The following is a 16,185-nucleotide window of genomic DNA, read 5'->3' on the forward strand; positions in this document are numbered from 1 at the left end:
CGCCCGGTGCCTCCCGGGCGCCCTCCCCGCCCCACACCTCCTCGGGCCGCCGCCCCCCCCCCCCCACCCCCGGGCCGGTGCCCCCCCCCCCTTGCCGGGCCGCGGGCTCAGAGCGCGATCGGCAACAATGTTTACGTTCCGGGGATTATGACGTCGACGCCTCCCCCCCCACAACTGCTGAAAATGGTTTCCTAGGACTTTGCAAACGGATCTGCTTAAGTGTTGGTGCAAAACTTTGTAGATCTCGGCTCTGGCTTGCTTTATTTATTTATTTTTTGGTTTGTTTTCTTTGGTCTTCCCTCCTTCCCCCCTCCGCCAAAATGCAGGGGGCAGGAGTGTTGACAATTAATTGGTGAACTCTCCTAAAAAAATGGAGGCAGAGAAAGACTCTGGAAGAAGATTGGTGTGTAGCTTTTTTTTTTTTTTTCCAAATCTGTATCTGGTTTATGATAGATCTATTTTTTTTGTTGTTTCTCGCTGGCTTTTCTTTCCTTTTCTGTATTTTGCAAGAGGACCGGAAAAAAATATAATAAATTGCATGCAAAAGGAAGCAAGCAGCTTACTCCTCCAGTCCCTTGTGAGGCTCAGAGTCTCAGACACTTAAGTGGGGAGGTAGTAGCGGGGAAAGGCGTGTGGGGGGGCTGAGTGGGCTCGGGGTTCGCCCGGAATCTGGGGGGCTGCGGGGCCGGGCTCTGGGCGGTGGAGGGAGGAGGCAGGGGATGCGGGGAGTGGTGGGGGAGTCTCCTTAGGAAGTGAGTGTGCGCGCGCGCTTGTGGGGAGATGAGGCAGCTGCTGGTGCGTTTTGGGGTCTCCGATGGGAGCTTTGTGGCGGGCTGTCTGCCTCTCTCCCTCTCAAGCCCCGAACCCCCCCCACCCCTCCTTCTTCTTGCACTGGCGGGCGGTCGGCGGGGGCGGCTGGGGTCTCAGCCCTTCCATTTCAGCTTTCCAGCTTCCCTGGTAGCTCGGGGGCGGCTCCAGTCTTAGAAATGCCGCCGGCCCCGGGTTCCGGCTTCCCGGCTCTGCCGCCGCTGCCGCCTGGGCTGCTGTTAGCGCCGAGCCCGGGCGCTGCGGCGGCTCCTCCCGGGGCCTACAAATGCCCCGCCAGCCCGTGCGCGGAGCCCCCTTCGCGGGTTACATAACCAGGCTCCCGGCCGAGTAGGCAAAACTCAACACCTCTTCGGGGTGGGGGGCAAGGGAGAGCCCCCAGACGTCCCTTCCATGGCCTCCAAAGATGTAGGAGAGGAGTGCCCTGTATAGGGCGCAGCCGGATCCTGGAGGTGCGGGCCCCTCTCGTTATCTTGATTTTCAGCATCTTTGGCATTTGCGCAAAGTTGGTCGGGTCGCAATGGTGGGGTGCAGGGGGCGCGCGGCTCCTGCACCTGTTCGAACTGGGCCCAGGGTGAGAGGCGACCCCCAGTTCCCCCAGTAATGTCCGGGGGTCTCTGGTTTGGGTCCTCGCAGCGCCCGATTGACCGCCAGAGATACGACGAGAACGAGGACTTGTCGGACGTGGAGGAAATCGTCAGCGTCCGCGGCTTCAGCCTGGAGGAGAAGCTGCGCAGCCAGCTGTACCAGGGGGACTTCGTGCACGCCATGGAGGGCAAAGGTGAGGCGCCCCCTCCTCGGGCCGCCCTCCGTGCCGCGGGCCAAGCGCACGTGGGGAGGGAGCTGCCGGTGGCTGGGTTCGTATTTCGCGCCCGCGTCCCCCATTCCAGGGGATCCGGTGACGAAACGAGGCCGAGCACTGGGGGGGTGGGGTGGGGTGGCGAGGGAGGAGGGCAGGCGGGAACCGGGGCCGGCCGTGGGCCTAGGCCGGGTCCGCGCCCACCACCAGCCTCAGGGTGGGCAGAGCCAGGGGGCAGGGGGACAGAGGGACCTGAGGACAGACGAGCGGATGGAGGGAGGGCGGGTGCGGCGCATTCTACCCCACCCGGAGCCGGCCCAGCTCCTTGCGCTGCGAGAGGTGCGGTCACCTGGCCGGAGAGGCGCTGGGCGCCCCTGGGGCATTGAGGTGAGGGTCCCCCCAGGCCCGAAGCTTCCCAAAACCCCATGCCATTTTGGGCCCTGCCAGTTAGGAACTGGCGCTGGGGACGCCCCGAGCCACTGAGTGATGCCTCCTCAGGCCTGGGGTCTCCTGAACCCCATCACCTCGTGGGCCCGGCCGGATTGGGGCAGGGGCTGGATGAGCTCCCAGTTGTTGGCCGGAGCCCCTACTTAAGCCTGAGGCCTCAGCCGGGCAGCCCTGACAGTTCGAAGCCGGGACTGTGGGTGGGGTATTGTCCTCCTTAGGCTTAAGGCTGAGATCCCTGTCCCCTGGCAGTTTGAAGACTTGGGACCCTCCCCCTGGGAAACAGAGTCTCTTCCCAGGCCTGAGACCTTGCGAGTTCTTTTCCTCTTGTGGGCCCTGCCACTTTAGAGCAGAAGTTGGGGAAGCCTCTTGGGTTTTGGGGTGCCACCCCAGCCTGATACCTTCGGGATCTGAATTTCTCCCTGACCTTGGTACTAGGAAGGTGTCTGGGAGTATCGTCCAGGTGACGCTCTGGCTTGGGTCTGAGGCCTCTAGAAGTGCCGCGAGGCCCTGGTACGCCTGTGGGCTTGGAATTTAGAAGATGCTCCTGCCCACCTAGGCATCTCCCTGGGCCTTCCTGGGGTTTGTAAATTCATTTTTTTCCTTTCAGATATTCGAGTTTGCTTTATATTACTCTTTTTTCCATTTTGTTTATCCGCCATCCCCTTGGGAAAACCCTTCCATCCCTCAGTGAGCTGACAACAGGGACTCCCGCCTCCAGGTTCCGGTTGAGTGGTGGGGGCTGTGGAGTTGCCCTAGAAGAGACGGTCCTGGCTTTGCATTTTTGAAGTTTCTCTTTTGTGCCCATTGCTTCCTGGGGCGCTGGGCTTCCGTGCTAGGGGGTAGTTGTGGGGGGAGGGAAGAAGAAATTTCTTTTAGCCTGCCAGGTCTTAAGAGCATTGCACACAGAGGCGGACAGTCCAGGGGGCTACTGCATTTGAATTTCCTAAGCGTAAATGAGGTTTTAATTCCTCTCCTTTCTTCCCCCCTTTTACACAGAGCCCATGAGAAAACAATATGCAAACTTTTCCTAGTCATTTGTGAGGAATTCTCTGCCCAGGATCTCAGAGCAGTTTCTCAGGCTCATTTGAGGAAGTTGAGGCTCACCCAGGGGGTGGGCTTTGGGTGTGTGTGTCGGGGGGTGGGGGGGGTGCGGTTCCAGCAAGGGAGATTTCCTTAAATCTGCGGTCTGGGCTCCTTTCAGGAGGGCCCTAGGGTTTTGGTAGTTAATTCAGATCTGGCCCCAAACCTTGAGGGAGGAGCTGAGAAACAGAAGGAGCCCTTAGCCTGGATTCAAAATAGAAGCTTCTTAAACTTCTCTGCCTTTAAATCCTTAGGCATCCCCATTCACTGTGAGCCCCTGGGGATCTGAGCTGCTGAGGTCAGGGCTTTCCCCGGCTCTGGTTTTGTTCTCTCCCTCTCCTCTGAGCTGAGTTGTGTTGGCCCCCCCCCCCCCCCCCCGCCCAGCTGCCCTGGTGCCCTGTTTCCCCGGGGCAGGGGCTTCAGTGGCCTGGGATCTCTTCTATCTCCCTTCCGACTGGCCAGGGAGGGCTTGTGCCCTTGCGGATTGCTTCAGTTACCTGAGGATTTCAGGCTGTGCAGAATTATCTCAGCCTCCCTCACCTCTGTATTTATAGGGATATGGTTGGGTCAGATCCCCTGCTTTTGGAACTCAAGGAGGATAGAAACTAAGGCCTCCTTCATGCTCTAGAGCTTTCAGTAAGGATTTTGGGGTCAACACTAGAGAAGCCCCAGACAGAAAACCACACTGAATTTTCTTGGGGTCTCACTCTGCCCTCCTTGCACAGCCCTCACCTGGGAGCACCCCTCTCGGTTATCCAGTTGAAGCAAGTATTGCGATGGCTGCAGCAAAATTTCACTATTAAGACAACAAAGCTGTGCCCAGTTCCCTAGTTATTTTGGCACCAAATACACAGTTTCCAGGGAAACCGGCTTTTCCCCCCTCCTCTTCACTATGCAGGATATTACAATAAGATCTTCCCTGATGCTCTGCTACAATGAGAGCCCTCCTCCCAGCCTCCTCTCTGGGGCTTCAGATCCTCCCAGGTGGCATTCTTCAATTTTGCAGTCCCTTTACTTTCTGAGCTCAGCCTGGGATGCGTTTCTCTGTCTGTTCCCCTTTCCCAGCCATAGCTGGGGCTCTTTCTGTGTGGGGCTCTTTCATGAGTCTCCCTCCCCAGCCCTCGCCGGCCTTGGGCTGTTCATTGACAAGTTCTGACCCGTGGGGCATGCAGAGAATGACTGAGTAGGCAGAGGAGCTGATAGTTGGCATGGCTTCTCTTGGGCTTTGCCTGATCCATTTCCCTGTCATTTTCCAGGGAGCTTTTGTCCTAGGGCTGGTGCCTGTGTCTAGTATAACCCTTGCCCCCTCTTCCATCATTTTTCTTCTAACCAATTGATGGTGGTTCATTTGCTCCTTCATGACTTAACCAACTTGTTTTAATTCCAACATCCAAACAGATTTCAACTATGAGTACGTGCAGAGAGAAGCTCTCAGGGTTCCTCTGATATTTCGAGAAAAGGATGGACTAGGAATTAAGTAAGTTGCTGAAACTAATCGCTTCTTTCCCTGTCTCCCTCCCTAACGTGTTTTATAGCTTGGGGTGGATTTCCTCCACCCTTTTTTCCACCTTTCATGGCTGAGAAGGATCTTTATTATCTGGGGATAGTATTTCCTTGTTCAAGCCTTGACAAAGGGGAAAAACGCTCCAAAGATTGGTCTTTTTCAGAGAATTTGGGCAGAGAGGACATAAGGTAGTTAAACAGTGTTGACTTTTTTCCCTGACCTGCCCCAGTTATGTGCAGTGACTTCCTAAAGAGAATTGTGCCCCTCTCCCCAAATCAGGAGACTGAGGCAGGGCCTGAGCTGCAAGGGGATTGGCCAGCCTCTAAGCTCAGGCTCTCCCTTTGTGGGAAATTGGTCCTTTTCTGTGGAGGGTGCATTTCCTAGGCTGTTCGGCCCAGGTCTCCCCTTTGTCTGCCTGCCCGGGCACCTGCCTCCCCACTGTGTCTTGTTCCCTTTACATTCTCCTGGGGATCTGTGAGGACTCCAGGTCGGGGAGAGATCCGGAAGGCAGGCTGGAAGAACAGGTTTCCACCCCTTGGGCAGGGGTGGGGAGGAGGCTGAGGGTGTCATCCCCGCCTGCCTCCCTCTCCAGCATCTACTGCCAGACTCGCTCAAGAATCTCATTCCTACTAGTAGAAATGAAGCCTTTGGCATCATTGTTAATTAATGGTAAATGTCACCACAGTCATAGCCAGTGTTATCACGTCTCCGGAATTGGTATGATGTGCGTCTTTTTGTCCCTCTGAACCTAAAGGGATCCCTCCCACTTTTCATACAACTCCTTATGGAGAGTATTTTCTAGAAGAAGAGACACAGAGAAGGCCACTCACCCTAAAAGAAAGCAGGGTTTGAATGCCCAGCTCTGGCACTTACCCTTGACACCACACCTCGGTCTTCCCCGGAAAAGTGCAGTGGATGGTGGATGTCCCATCCTCTTTCCTGCAGCAGTGCTGAGTTCAGGTGTTGGGGAGAGTGAGGGGGTTTGGTTTGCCTCCTGAGCTGAGGAAGGGGCTCAGTGGTTTGGAGGTGACCCTCCTTTGAAGCACCAACTGGTCTACCACCCTCCCTCAGGGTTATCTCATTTTGGGTTCCCAAAATGAGAGCAAGGGATCCCTCTTGGAAAAATGGCCTCCTCCTGCCCCCCGAGTTAGGCCTAACTCTGTTGTTTCTGGCTTCTCACCAAATGTCTGTGCTCCACTTTTTCCAGGATGCCTGACCCTGATTTCACGGTCCGAGATGTCAAACTCCTAGTGGGTAAGTTGCTTGCCGTGTGCGCGCCTCAGAAATGCTGAAGTAGGGAGGAGGAGAAGGGGAAGGAGGCCATCGCCACCTGCCTAGTTAGATTTTTAACGGCCTCTGAAAAGAAAGTCCCTATGGGAGGAGGCAGGAGCAGGTGTGAGCTGCAACCGTCTCATTCTAGAGAAGAGGTCAGATCGCAAAGTCCCGAGAAGCTGTATTGGAGGGTACTTGCCAGTGCAGTTTTATGAGGCCGATTTGGACCCCAGCGTCCAGTTTGGGTGTCAGCAACGCAATCTTAGATCTCTCCTTCAAGTTTGTTTGTGGGTTGCTGTGTAAACACTGCGTGCTTTGTGACCCCTAAAAGACTTTCAGACATTCTTCCTGCTTCCTCAGGGTTCTAGACAGGTCTAGGGCGGGGCTTGCCTCTGAGTGCCCAGCAAATGTTTGTTAACTCCCTGAGCACCTGCAGAGTGTGGCTGAGCCCTGTGTGCTCCGGACTCCTGACCAGATAGCAGGCGGCCTTTCAGATCTCACAGAAAGTTGTTCAGTAAATTCGTTCTTTCCACAAGTGTTGCTCAAGTAGCTCCTACATGGCAGGCAAGTTCAGAGCTGTGAACGTGACAGGCAAGACTCCCGCCCTCTTGGTGGGAGCGATGGATAACAAAGAAGTAGAGTTTTTTGGTTTTTTTTTAAGATTTTATTTTTTTCTTTTTTCTCCCCAAATCCCCCCAGTACATCCCACATGCCACAACTAGAAGGACCCACAACTAAAATATACAACTATGTACTGGGGGGATTTAGGGAGAAAAAGCAGAAAAAAAAAAAGATGATTGGCAACAGTTGTTAGCTCAGGTGCCAATCTTTAAAAAGAAAAGCAGTATCTTCTCAGAGGATAAGGGCTATGAGGAAATAAAGCAGGGTAATGGGATGGAGCTGTATTTTGATGGGGTGGCCAGGGAAGGCCTTGGGGTCCGCTGTGGGAAAGAACATTCCGGATTGAGGGATGAGTCAGGTCAAAGCGCAGAGGTAGGGGAGGAAGGGAAGGAGCGAGGGAGAAAGTAGTAGGAGACGAGAGAGGTCCCAGAGCCAGGCCTTGTAGGCCCTGGTCGGGAGTTTGGGTTTGACTCCTAGTTCGATGGGAAGCCACTGCGGAGTTTTAAAGTGGGGTGAGGGGGGGTAGCTGTGTTATTTTCCTGGGGGCGTTTTCCAATTTTATTGAGAAATAATTGACGTACATCACTGTGTAAGTTTAAGGCGTTTAAGTATGACAGTTTGATTTACATATACTATAAAATGATTAAAACATTTTTTCATTTGAGATAAAATTCACATACCATAAAATTCACCATTTAACCATTTTAGAGTGTACAATTCAGTGGTTTTTAGTATATGCAAAATGTTGTGCAACTGCCATCACCGTCTAATTTCAGAACATTTCCATCACCCCCGATGTAAACCCCGTACCTCCCAATTCTCTCTCTCTATCCCCTGGCAACCACTGATCTGCTTTGTGCCTCTGTGGGTTTGTCTATTCTGGACATTTCGTATAAGTGGAATCACATAATATCTGGTCCTGTGTATCTGGCTTCTTTCCATTAGCCTAATGTTTTCGAGGTTCATCTGTGTTGTAGCGTGTGTAAGTACTTCATTCATTTTTATGAATGAATAGTATCCTGTTGTATGAATAGACTATATTTTGTTCATCCATTCTTCAGTTGGTGGACATTTTGATTGTTTCTACTTCGTAGCTATTAAGAATAATGCTGCTGTAACTATTCACGTACAAGTTTTTGTGTGGACATCCATTTTCATTTCTTTTCGGTATGTACCTAAGTGTGGAAATCCTGGGTCATAGAGTAACTATATTTAACCTCCTGAAGAACTGCCGGATTGCTTTCCAAAGCAGCTGTGCCATTTTACATTCCCATTAGCAGTGTATGAAGGTTCCAATTTCTCACATCCTCACCAACACTAGTTATTGTCTGTCTTTTTGATGATATCCATCCTAGTGGGTGTGAAGTGGTGTGATCTGATTTATGTATTATAAAAGCTGACCCTGGTGGCTGTGTGGAGGATGAAGGCAGCTGTCTAGTGGGTGTGTTGGATGCTCCAGCCTGAATAATTGACCCAAAAGTGTGTTAACTCAGAAGGGAGGACCAATTGGCTATGTTATAGATAGAAGAATCTCAGCTAATTGGCAAGGGCTTGCTCAGGAGATAGATTTTTTTTTTAAAGCTGGATTCTGGAAATGCTGAAGGAAGTGAATGTCAGAGAAGAAGGGGGCCAACTTCCAGCAGTGGGCAGAAGCTGGGACGATGGACCCCATAAATCAAGTCTCGGCACAGCCGACTCGGTCTGGTGGCTCAAGCCAGCCCCAGCCTTTGCTGTTGAACAAGCTTAATTTGAGGCCCAACTCTGCTACTTGACTCAGTGATTTTGGGCAAACTACTTAACCTACCCAAGCCTCAGTTTCCTCCTCTACAAGATGGACCCAATAGCAGAAATCGGCCTCAAAGAAGGATTCCATAAGAGAATGAATGAATGCTTAACATTATGCTTGATGACGGGTGCTTGATAACTGCTCCCCATTATTATTTATTATAATGGCAGAACGTGGATCTGATGAGATTCTCTTATGAGCAAGGATTTAAGCCAGATTCTCAAATCTGGGGTTCAGGCCACATCACAATCTTAATAATGTTGCTCTTGGCCCTTTTGAGGAGTTTTTAAGCCCTTTGCAGTTTTATTATGCTCTGGTTGTGTCCAGGCTGCCTCTTCTTTCCTTGAGCCTCATTCTTCTCATTGTGGAAGCAAGAGGGTCCAATTGGATGGTCCCAACATCCCGACATCCTTGCCAGTTCTTGAAAAGTCTGGGATGGCAAAGAAAGTGGCAATTGTAATACCTGCACCCCATGTCTCTTGGCATTTCTGTGATGATCAAATCGATGGAGGAAATATTAAAACTCTTTGTAAAAATATATTAAAAAAAAAAGGCGGGGGCCGGCCACATGCCTGAGTGGTTAAGTTCTCCGCTCTGCTTCGGAGACCCAGGATTTTGCCGGTTCAGATCCTGGGAGCGGACCTGGCACCGTTCCTCAAGCCATGCTGAGGTGGCGTCCCATGTAGCACACCTAGAAGGACCCACAACTAAAAATATACAACTGTGTACTGGTGGGCTTTGGGGAGAAGAAAGAAATAAAATATTAAAAAAAAAAAAAAGCTTTGTAAAAGTATAGCATGTTCTGACATGGTGAGTGATGCCTGCCTGTAATTGCAGTTAGTGTGGGGTGTTATTACACCCATTTTAGTCTCAGAGTGCACACGGGCTTCCAGAGAGCAGTAATAGGACGTGTTTGTCATAGTGACCTAAGTGACAAATGTTACTCAAGCTGGCCTAAGCAAAGCAGAATTCATTGGCTTACGTAATAGGCTCTGGGTGTCACTTCCAGCCATATCCAGATCTAGGTGCTCCAAGAAGATCTCAAGAAGTCGACTCCTACTTTTCCTTTCTGCCTCCCTCTTTTGCTTCCTTTTTCTGGTTCCTTCTCAGGCCAGCTTCTCCCCATGTGGTGCCGAAGGTTGAGAGCCAGCAGCTCCAGGCATCCATCCTACAGGCTCAGGGTCCTCCTTCCCAACTCCCAATAATTCCATCAGCTGTCTCTGGATTGTCTCTGATAGTCTTAGCACACCCCCACCCCAGGAGCTGATGACTGGCGTCTGCCCGGCAGAACCACGTGGCCTCAGCATAGGGAAGGAGTGATCCTCCAGTGTTGCTGGGCGGCATAAACATGCCCCTACCATAAATGGGAGTTCTGCTTTGGAGGGCAGTGTATGGGGGAGGCTGGACCAACTCTCCCACTTGGTGTGGGATCTCAGCCTCTGTCTTCCAGCCTCTTTCCCCCTCCCCAGGCCCTGTATCTTGGGAGGCACCTGTTTCAGAGGGGGACTGGTGCACGGCCAGCTATTTAGTCTACAGCTTGGGGCTACCGACTCTTCTCTAAGTCCTAAAATTGAGCTTTTTCTCTGCCCACTGGGAAGACAGGCACCCAGCCTCTGTTCCTAGCTCCCCGCATTTTAGAAAAAGGCACTTTCCATTTCTCTAATGCTGGACACTTAAAATAACTTTTTATTGAAGTATAATATACATATAGGAAAGTGCACATATAGTTAGCATACTGCTCGATTAACTTTAACAAATTGAACACACCAGGGTAACTGACACCCGAGGATCAGCCCCTCTTGTCCACTTACTATTCATGTCCAGTTAATACCCTCCACTGTCATCCCGGTTTCTCATAGCATGGGTGAATTTTCCTGTTTTCACACTTTATGTCAGTGGAATCATACAAGGTGTCTTCTTTTGGTTTTGGCTTCTTTTGCTGACCTTTTGTGTTTATGAGTTTCGTCCGTACTGTTGTGTGTGGTTGTAGATTATTTATTCTCATTGCTATATGAGATACTTCACAATTTATTTATTCATTCTGCTATTAATGGGCACTTGAATAGCTGCCATTTTAAGGCTATATGTATAGTGCTGTTATGAACATTCTAGAACATGACTTTTGGTGAACAGATGGCTGCATTTCTGTTGAGCATATACTTAAGAGCAGAATTGCTTGGGTCATAGAATTTGTGTATATGTCCAGTTTTAGTGGATACTGTAAAGTAATTGTCCAGAGCCTTTGTTCTGGTTCTGATTGCTCTGCATCCTCACCATGACTTGATGTTTTCATCCTTTTCATTTCAGCCATGCTCCCATGCCAGTGGCGGTATGGTTGTATATCATTGTGGTTTTAGTTTGCATTTCTCTAATAACTAATGAAATTAAGCTCCATTTCATATGTTTGTCTGCGTTTGGATGTCTTCTTTTGTGAAATATCTGATCAAGTCTTTTCTCCATATGAGGAATAACGCTCCCCACGGCGCTGAAGTCTGGTTTCTGCCGTGAATCAGGGGGCTGCATTTCGGTGGGTCAGTTTCTGGGTACTCTACTCTGTGTGCATCCCGAGGCCACCTTTCAACAGGATCTCTATCCCAGACAGTTCACTTAAGAGACTGGGATATTTTCGCATCTGTGGGTTGGGAGTTGGGGGGATAGGGAGACTGCGGAAGAGGTAATTCTAGTTACCTCTGAAGATGCTTTAAACCCTCGGAGGAAACGCGTCCATAAAGTGCCGGTCCCCACGCGCTCTCTGTACTTATGTTGCTGAGGGTTGGGATGGCCCATGGCTGTGGGGTCTTACACATGATCTCTTCGTTGTATTTCTCTCTAATGAGGATACCCAAACCAACGGATACTTTCTTTGTCCCTTTTCTTGAAAAATCCTCAGGACAAATCACCTCATTCAGTATTCGTTTATTCATCCAATTATAGTAATAATTACCTGTGTTTTACTGTGTGTTTATCATTTTGTCCTCACCAATAATCATATAAATTGTTATTGTTCACTCTTCCAGATGAGGGATCTGAGGGTCAGAGGGAAAAAGCCATACAGCTAGTGGGCAGTGGAGCCAGGACCTGAAGCCAGCTCCGGGTGTCTCCAAAGCTTTAGCTTTATGCCTTTCTACCCTAACCCTAACCCTAATCCTCACCTGAACCCAAACCTGAACCCGAGCCCTGACCATCCTCTGTTCATTCTTCATTCACACGTTTACTGGGTGTTGGGTTGTGTCTGGCTCTGTGCGAGGTGCTGGGGCTGAGGAGACTCATAAAACGTGGGCCCTGCCCTTGATGGGCCGTGTTTAGGGAGAAGACTTAAATTCTCACTCCTTAGAAATCAAAGATGCCTGACTTGTCCCTAGACCTTTTTTAAAGTTGATTTAAAATCATAGGCTTTTAAAATTTTAAACTCTGGAAGAGTTCTTAGAACTCTTCTAGTCTTGCTTTCCCATTTCACAGGTGGGAAAAACTGAGGCCTGGAGAGAGGTGACTTGCTAGTAGACAGCACATCAGATTCAAATATAGGTTTGAATTTCAGCGATTGGGAGATGATGCTTGTAACAGAACCCCAGGGGAAAAGTAGACCTGTCGGGGGAGGGGCGGTAGATGAGTTCAGTTCCGGCCACGTTGAATTTGAGCTCAGAAGAGAAGTCCAGTTGGACAGGCGCGGGGGCAGCCACCTGGCAGGACAGATGGAAATGCATGGAGGGGAAGGTGCCTGAAGTCAGGAGAGCTGACGATCATGAGCCCCCAAGCGAGGAGGGTTTCAGAGGGGTTCTGTTATGTTCTCAGGTGTGTCTTCTCTTCAAGATGAACACCCACCTCTGTGATTTGTTCTGTTTCTCTTTTCCTGGAAAGCTAGTGCTCTGAAATAAAAATCTTGATAGTGCTGGGGCCTAGGGGACTATACTTGCTTCTTCCCATTGTTTGCCTAATAGGAATCGTTCTCCCGTGGGGGAGCTCCTTAGAATAGAAATAATAGCATTAGCTGCTGTTTACTGAGATCTTGTTATAAGCCAGGGACCTCACCTATATTATTTCATGTGATCCACATAAAGCCCTATTTATCACTATCCCCGTTTTATAGATGTTAAAACTGAGGCTCAGTGACTTGTCCACAGTCCAATAGCTAGTGCGTGAAAGAGCTGAGATTTATGCCTGTATCCATCCGACCGTAGAGCCATTCTCCCAACTTCTGCACGGAACTGGGGCTGGCTCTCGGCATCTCCTAATCAGAAAGCTTTGTTGATGTTGGCTTGGGTGTCTTTTTGGATTTTCTTGTCTGATTGAGTTTAGCCCTGATTTGTGAGTCTGGGTTTGTATCTTATGCCCATCTCTCCATGAGGGTCAGGGTCATGAGCCCAGGGTGCAGAGGACCCTGGATCTGTCCTGGCAAGAGTTGTTAAGGTGCCAAGGTGAGAAGCCAGAAGATATTCATGTTCAAGGAAAACCTGGGGACCCTTGCAAGCATCTTCTTATTTCGCAGTGAGGAAACCGAGGCCCAGATCTTGGAAGAGATTGGGTCCAAGTTGTGCAGTGACTCTCAGCCCTGGGCCCTCTCTTTGCTACACCTTGCACCTCCACTTTGAGTCCGTGGCCTCAATAGGACCCCTGCTTCTAAGTTTACAAAGTGCTTTCAATAATTCACTAGGCGGGTCCTATTAGCTCAACTTTACAGATGAGGAAACTGAGTCGTGGAGAGGTTCGGGGACAGACCCGAGGCCTCACTGCTAGGAAATAGCGGGGCGGGATTTGAACCGTGGCCAACACTCTCACTGAGAAACACTGTCTCTGTGAGGTGGATGAGGAGCTACTCCCAAGGAGCAGAATAATAAACCAGTCCCGAAACTTGAGGATGATAGACAAGGCTCCAGAGTGATGATGAGGGGGCAGTTGTGTGCACTCTCTGAAGAGCAGGCTCAGGGGCAGTTTGGGGTCAGTGGCCATGTGTGCTTTCTAGTAGCCTTCAAGGTGACTTTCAGTGGCCTCCTCCTGGCTGGAGCCCATGGCTCTTGGAGCTGACTGATGGAGCCTTCAAAGCAAGGGCCATGGGGCCGTGGATTAATTTCTGCTGCTGGAATTTGTTGGATGTGCGTAGCCTGTGAGCCCAGAGAACCAATGAAACTGGAGGGAGGGGAGGAGGGAGGGGAGCGAGGAGGGGAGGAGGGCTGAGCTGACGGCCTAGTTAGGAACGCCCGGCACCGCTCCCATGTGGAAGATTTCTCCTGTAACCCAGTGACTTCAAGAGCCCGAGAGTTCCAGTGCTGTAGATCCCTGGCAGGTTCCAAGGAGCAGCTTGTTCTGTCACCTGCTCCAGGTGTGGCTGCTCCCCAAAGCTTGGAAGGCCACATTCCATTCTTAGCGCTGATCTGTCCCTTCTGTCCCGTGGGGCACCTGCCTCCTCTGGTGCTGAGCTTCCTGCTTGGAGACTGGCCACTTGTGCCCCACTCCCCTTGGCCACCAGTAGCAGATCAGACTGGGAACCTGAGAAGATGGAGCACCGATTCTTAATCTCCCAGCTCAAACGGAAAGGGACTGGCAGACCCCAAGTGTCCCCAGTGACCCTCAGGCGAGCCTCTCGGTCTCTTCCTCCTTCTGCTTCCCTCTAGTTCACGTTTAGGGGGTCTGATCTGAGTATTTAAGAACTAGGCTGAAAATCAGTGTGTCGACCCTGAAAGAGGACCTACAACTGACCTAACGCAGTGGTTTTCGAAAGGAAATCCCAGGAATCCGGGTCTGAATTCTGAGCGCCCCCCTTCCCCCTTCAGCCTGAGCTGCTTGTTTTTATTTATGCATTTGGCTCTTGTCAAAGCCTCTGTTTGATGAAAGAGTTCTGTGGCAACGATAAAAAGTATAAAGGTCAGCTTCTTCCTGTCTTTGCACACGAGGTAGCTCAAGTCTAGAGCAGGTCAGTCAGGGTGGCCGGGACTTGAGCTCAGTCCATGGCTCTTGGCAGTGTCCCGGCTGCCCTTCGGGCCCCCACTGCTCATTCTCTGGCCTCCTGTGGGTCATCGCTGACTGAGGAACCAGTCGGGCACCCGTGCCTCCAGTGTGGTTCTTCAAGTGAGAAGAATAGAGCCCAGATGGGGGCTGTGGTTTCAGGGTTAAAATCGAGGTGCCTGAGAAGTCCACATACGGGAAGAAGGAGTTCCCTTTCCCTTTCTGTCTGATTGCGACAGCACCTTAGTTTGTATTTAGAACCTCATGCTTCTGTCCAACCCTCAGACCTGCTCAGTGGCTTGTGGCTAAGTGTGTTGCAGACCCTACCATGTGGCAGATACCATGTTAGGCTCTCTTACGTTAATGGGCCCCCTTTACAAATAAGGACTCTCTAAGTCTCGAAAGGGTAGATGAGTCCCCTGAAGCGACTTAGCTAGTAACAGGGCTGGGATTTATGAAAATACTTTTTATTGGAGAGAATTTTAAAAAGTAACAAGAGTAGACAAAGTATAATGAACTCCCATGCACTCCTCACCCAGCCCCAACACCCATCAATCTGTGGTCTGGCCCCTTCCATGCCCCATCCGCTTCTTCCTCTCCCGCAATATTTGAAGCATATCCAGACATCATACCATTTTATTCACAAAGTTTTCAGTATATAGTTCCAAATGAGAAGGGGTTTTGTTTTTTTTTTGCTGAGGAAGATTCATCCTGAGCTACCATCTGTGCCACTCTCCCTCCACTTTGTATGTGGGTTGTGGCCACAGCATGGCTGACGAGTGGAGTAGGTCTGTGCCTGGGATCCGAACCTGCAAACCCTGGGCTGCTGAAGCAGCGTGCTCGTAACTCAACCACTATGCCACGGGGCTGGCCCTGGGAAGGGATTTTTAAAAACATAATTACAGTAGCATTATCATACTTTATTTTTTAAAGACTATAATTCCTTAAAATTAGTAAATACTCAATTCATTCTTCAAATTTCCAGTTGTTTCATGTATATCATAAATATTACATTCTTTCTTTTTTTTTGACAGTCATATGAATCAGAATGTAAATATGGTCCTTGTGTTGGGACTGGCTGAGATGCCTTTTAAGTCTCTTACAATCTCTGGCTTCTCCCTCCATTTCCCTCCAATCTGAAGATTTGGGTTGTTTGATCTGTAGAGTTTTCCATTTTCTGGATTTTGCCAATGGCATTTCCTGGGAGTAGTTTAATTTCTTCCTCTGTCCTCTGTAGTTCCTGTAAATTGCTAGTTGGATGTAGACACTTGATCAGAATTAGGGTCTCTCTCAAGACACAAAAATGCACACATTCATTCATTTGTTCATTCATTTTTTCTGGCAAGACTAACTTCGTAGATGGTGTTCTGTGTTTCTATCAGAAGGCACGTAATGTCAGATCATCTCTCTCTCTGATGTTAGCAACCATTGATCTTTGATGTCTAGCTCCGTTAGTTTATTAAGGGTTGCAAAGTGGTGATGGTCTAATTCTGTCATTCCTTTGTCATTTAGTGACTGGGTTACATCTATGGAGAGAAAATTCCCCTCATCTGCTGTTTGGTTTAGAGCTGGTCCTTATCTCGGATGGGCTAGACTCCTAAGCCACAGTGGTCACTTCTACCAGCGTCCTTCTGCCTCCCTAGGCAGTATGCTATTGTTTATGCATTTCTCACTGTCACCTGGGGGCCAGAACCCAGCAGGACTGAGTTTTCTGGTTACTGGTACATTTGTGTTTCCCTGGGGGTTTATGGAGCCCAGGCACCTAGGAGACCTGACTTCTCTTCCACCTCCCTCCACTCTCACTCCCACCCCTCCCACAGACTGTGGCTTCCAGGACACCTGGGGAGCTGGATAGAGCTCCCTGCACACCAAATAAGCTATTCTTAGAACTAAGTGCCCTAGCCTTCCGCT

At 50.1% G+C, this 16,185-nt stretch overlaps 1 protein-coding gene across 6 annotated transcripts in view; it reads left to right on the top strand.

The window, feature by feature from the left end:
- The first annotated feature begins 139 nt into the window (after nt 1-139).
- KDM2B (lysine demethylase 2B) overlaps nt 140-16,185 on the top strand; it is a 120,025-nt gene continuing 103,979 nt past the window's right edge. For 2 of the 6 annotated variants that reach the window (XM_046639705.1, XM_046639706.1), the window contains exons 1-4: nt 140-403; nt 1,462-1,606; nt 4,550-4,628; nt 5,863-5,909. In XM_046639705.1, coding sequence (XP_046495661.1) covers nt 371-403; nt 1,462-1,606; nt 4,550-4,628; nt 5,863-5,909 — 304 coding nt within the window. In that variant the 5' untranslated portion in view covers nt 140-370. Of the gene's footprint in view, nt 404-758; nt 796-1,165; nt 1,278-1,461; nt 1,607-1,993; nt 2,012-4,549; nt 4,629-5,862; nt 5,910-16,185 lie in introns of those variants that run through there. The other 4 variants (XM_046639707.1, XM_046639708.1, XM_046639710.1 and 1 more) reach the window with 3 other exon arrangements.

The sequence above is a fragment of the Equus quagga genome, chromosome 15, assembly GCF_021613505.1.
Source record: "Equus quagga isolate Etosha38 chromosome 15, UCLA_HA_Equagga_1.0, whole genome shotgun sequence".
Taxonomy (NCBI): domain Eukaryota; kingdom Metazoa; phylum Chordata; class Mammalia; order Perissodactyla; family Equidae; genus Equus; species Equus quagga.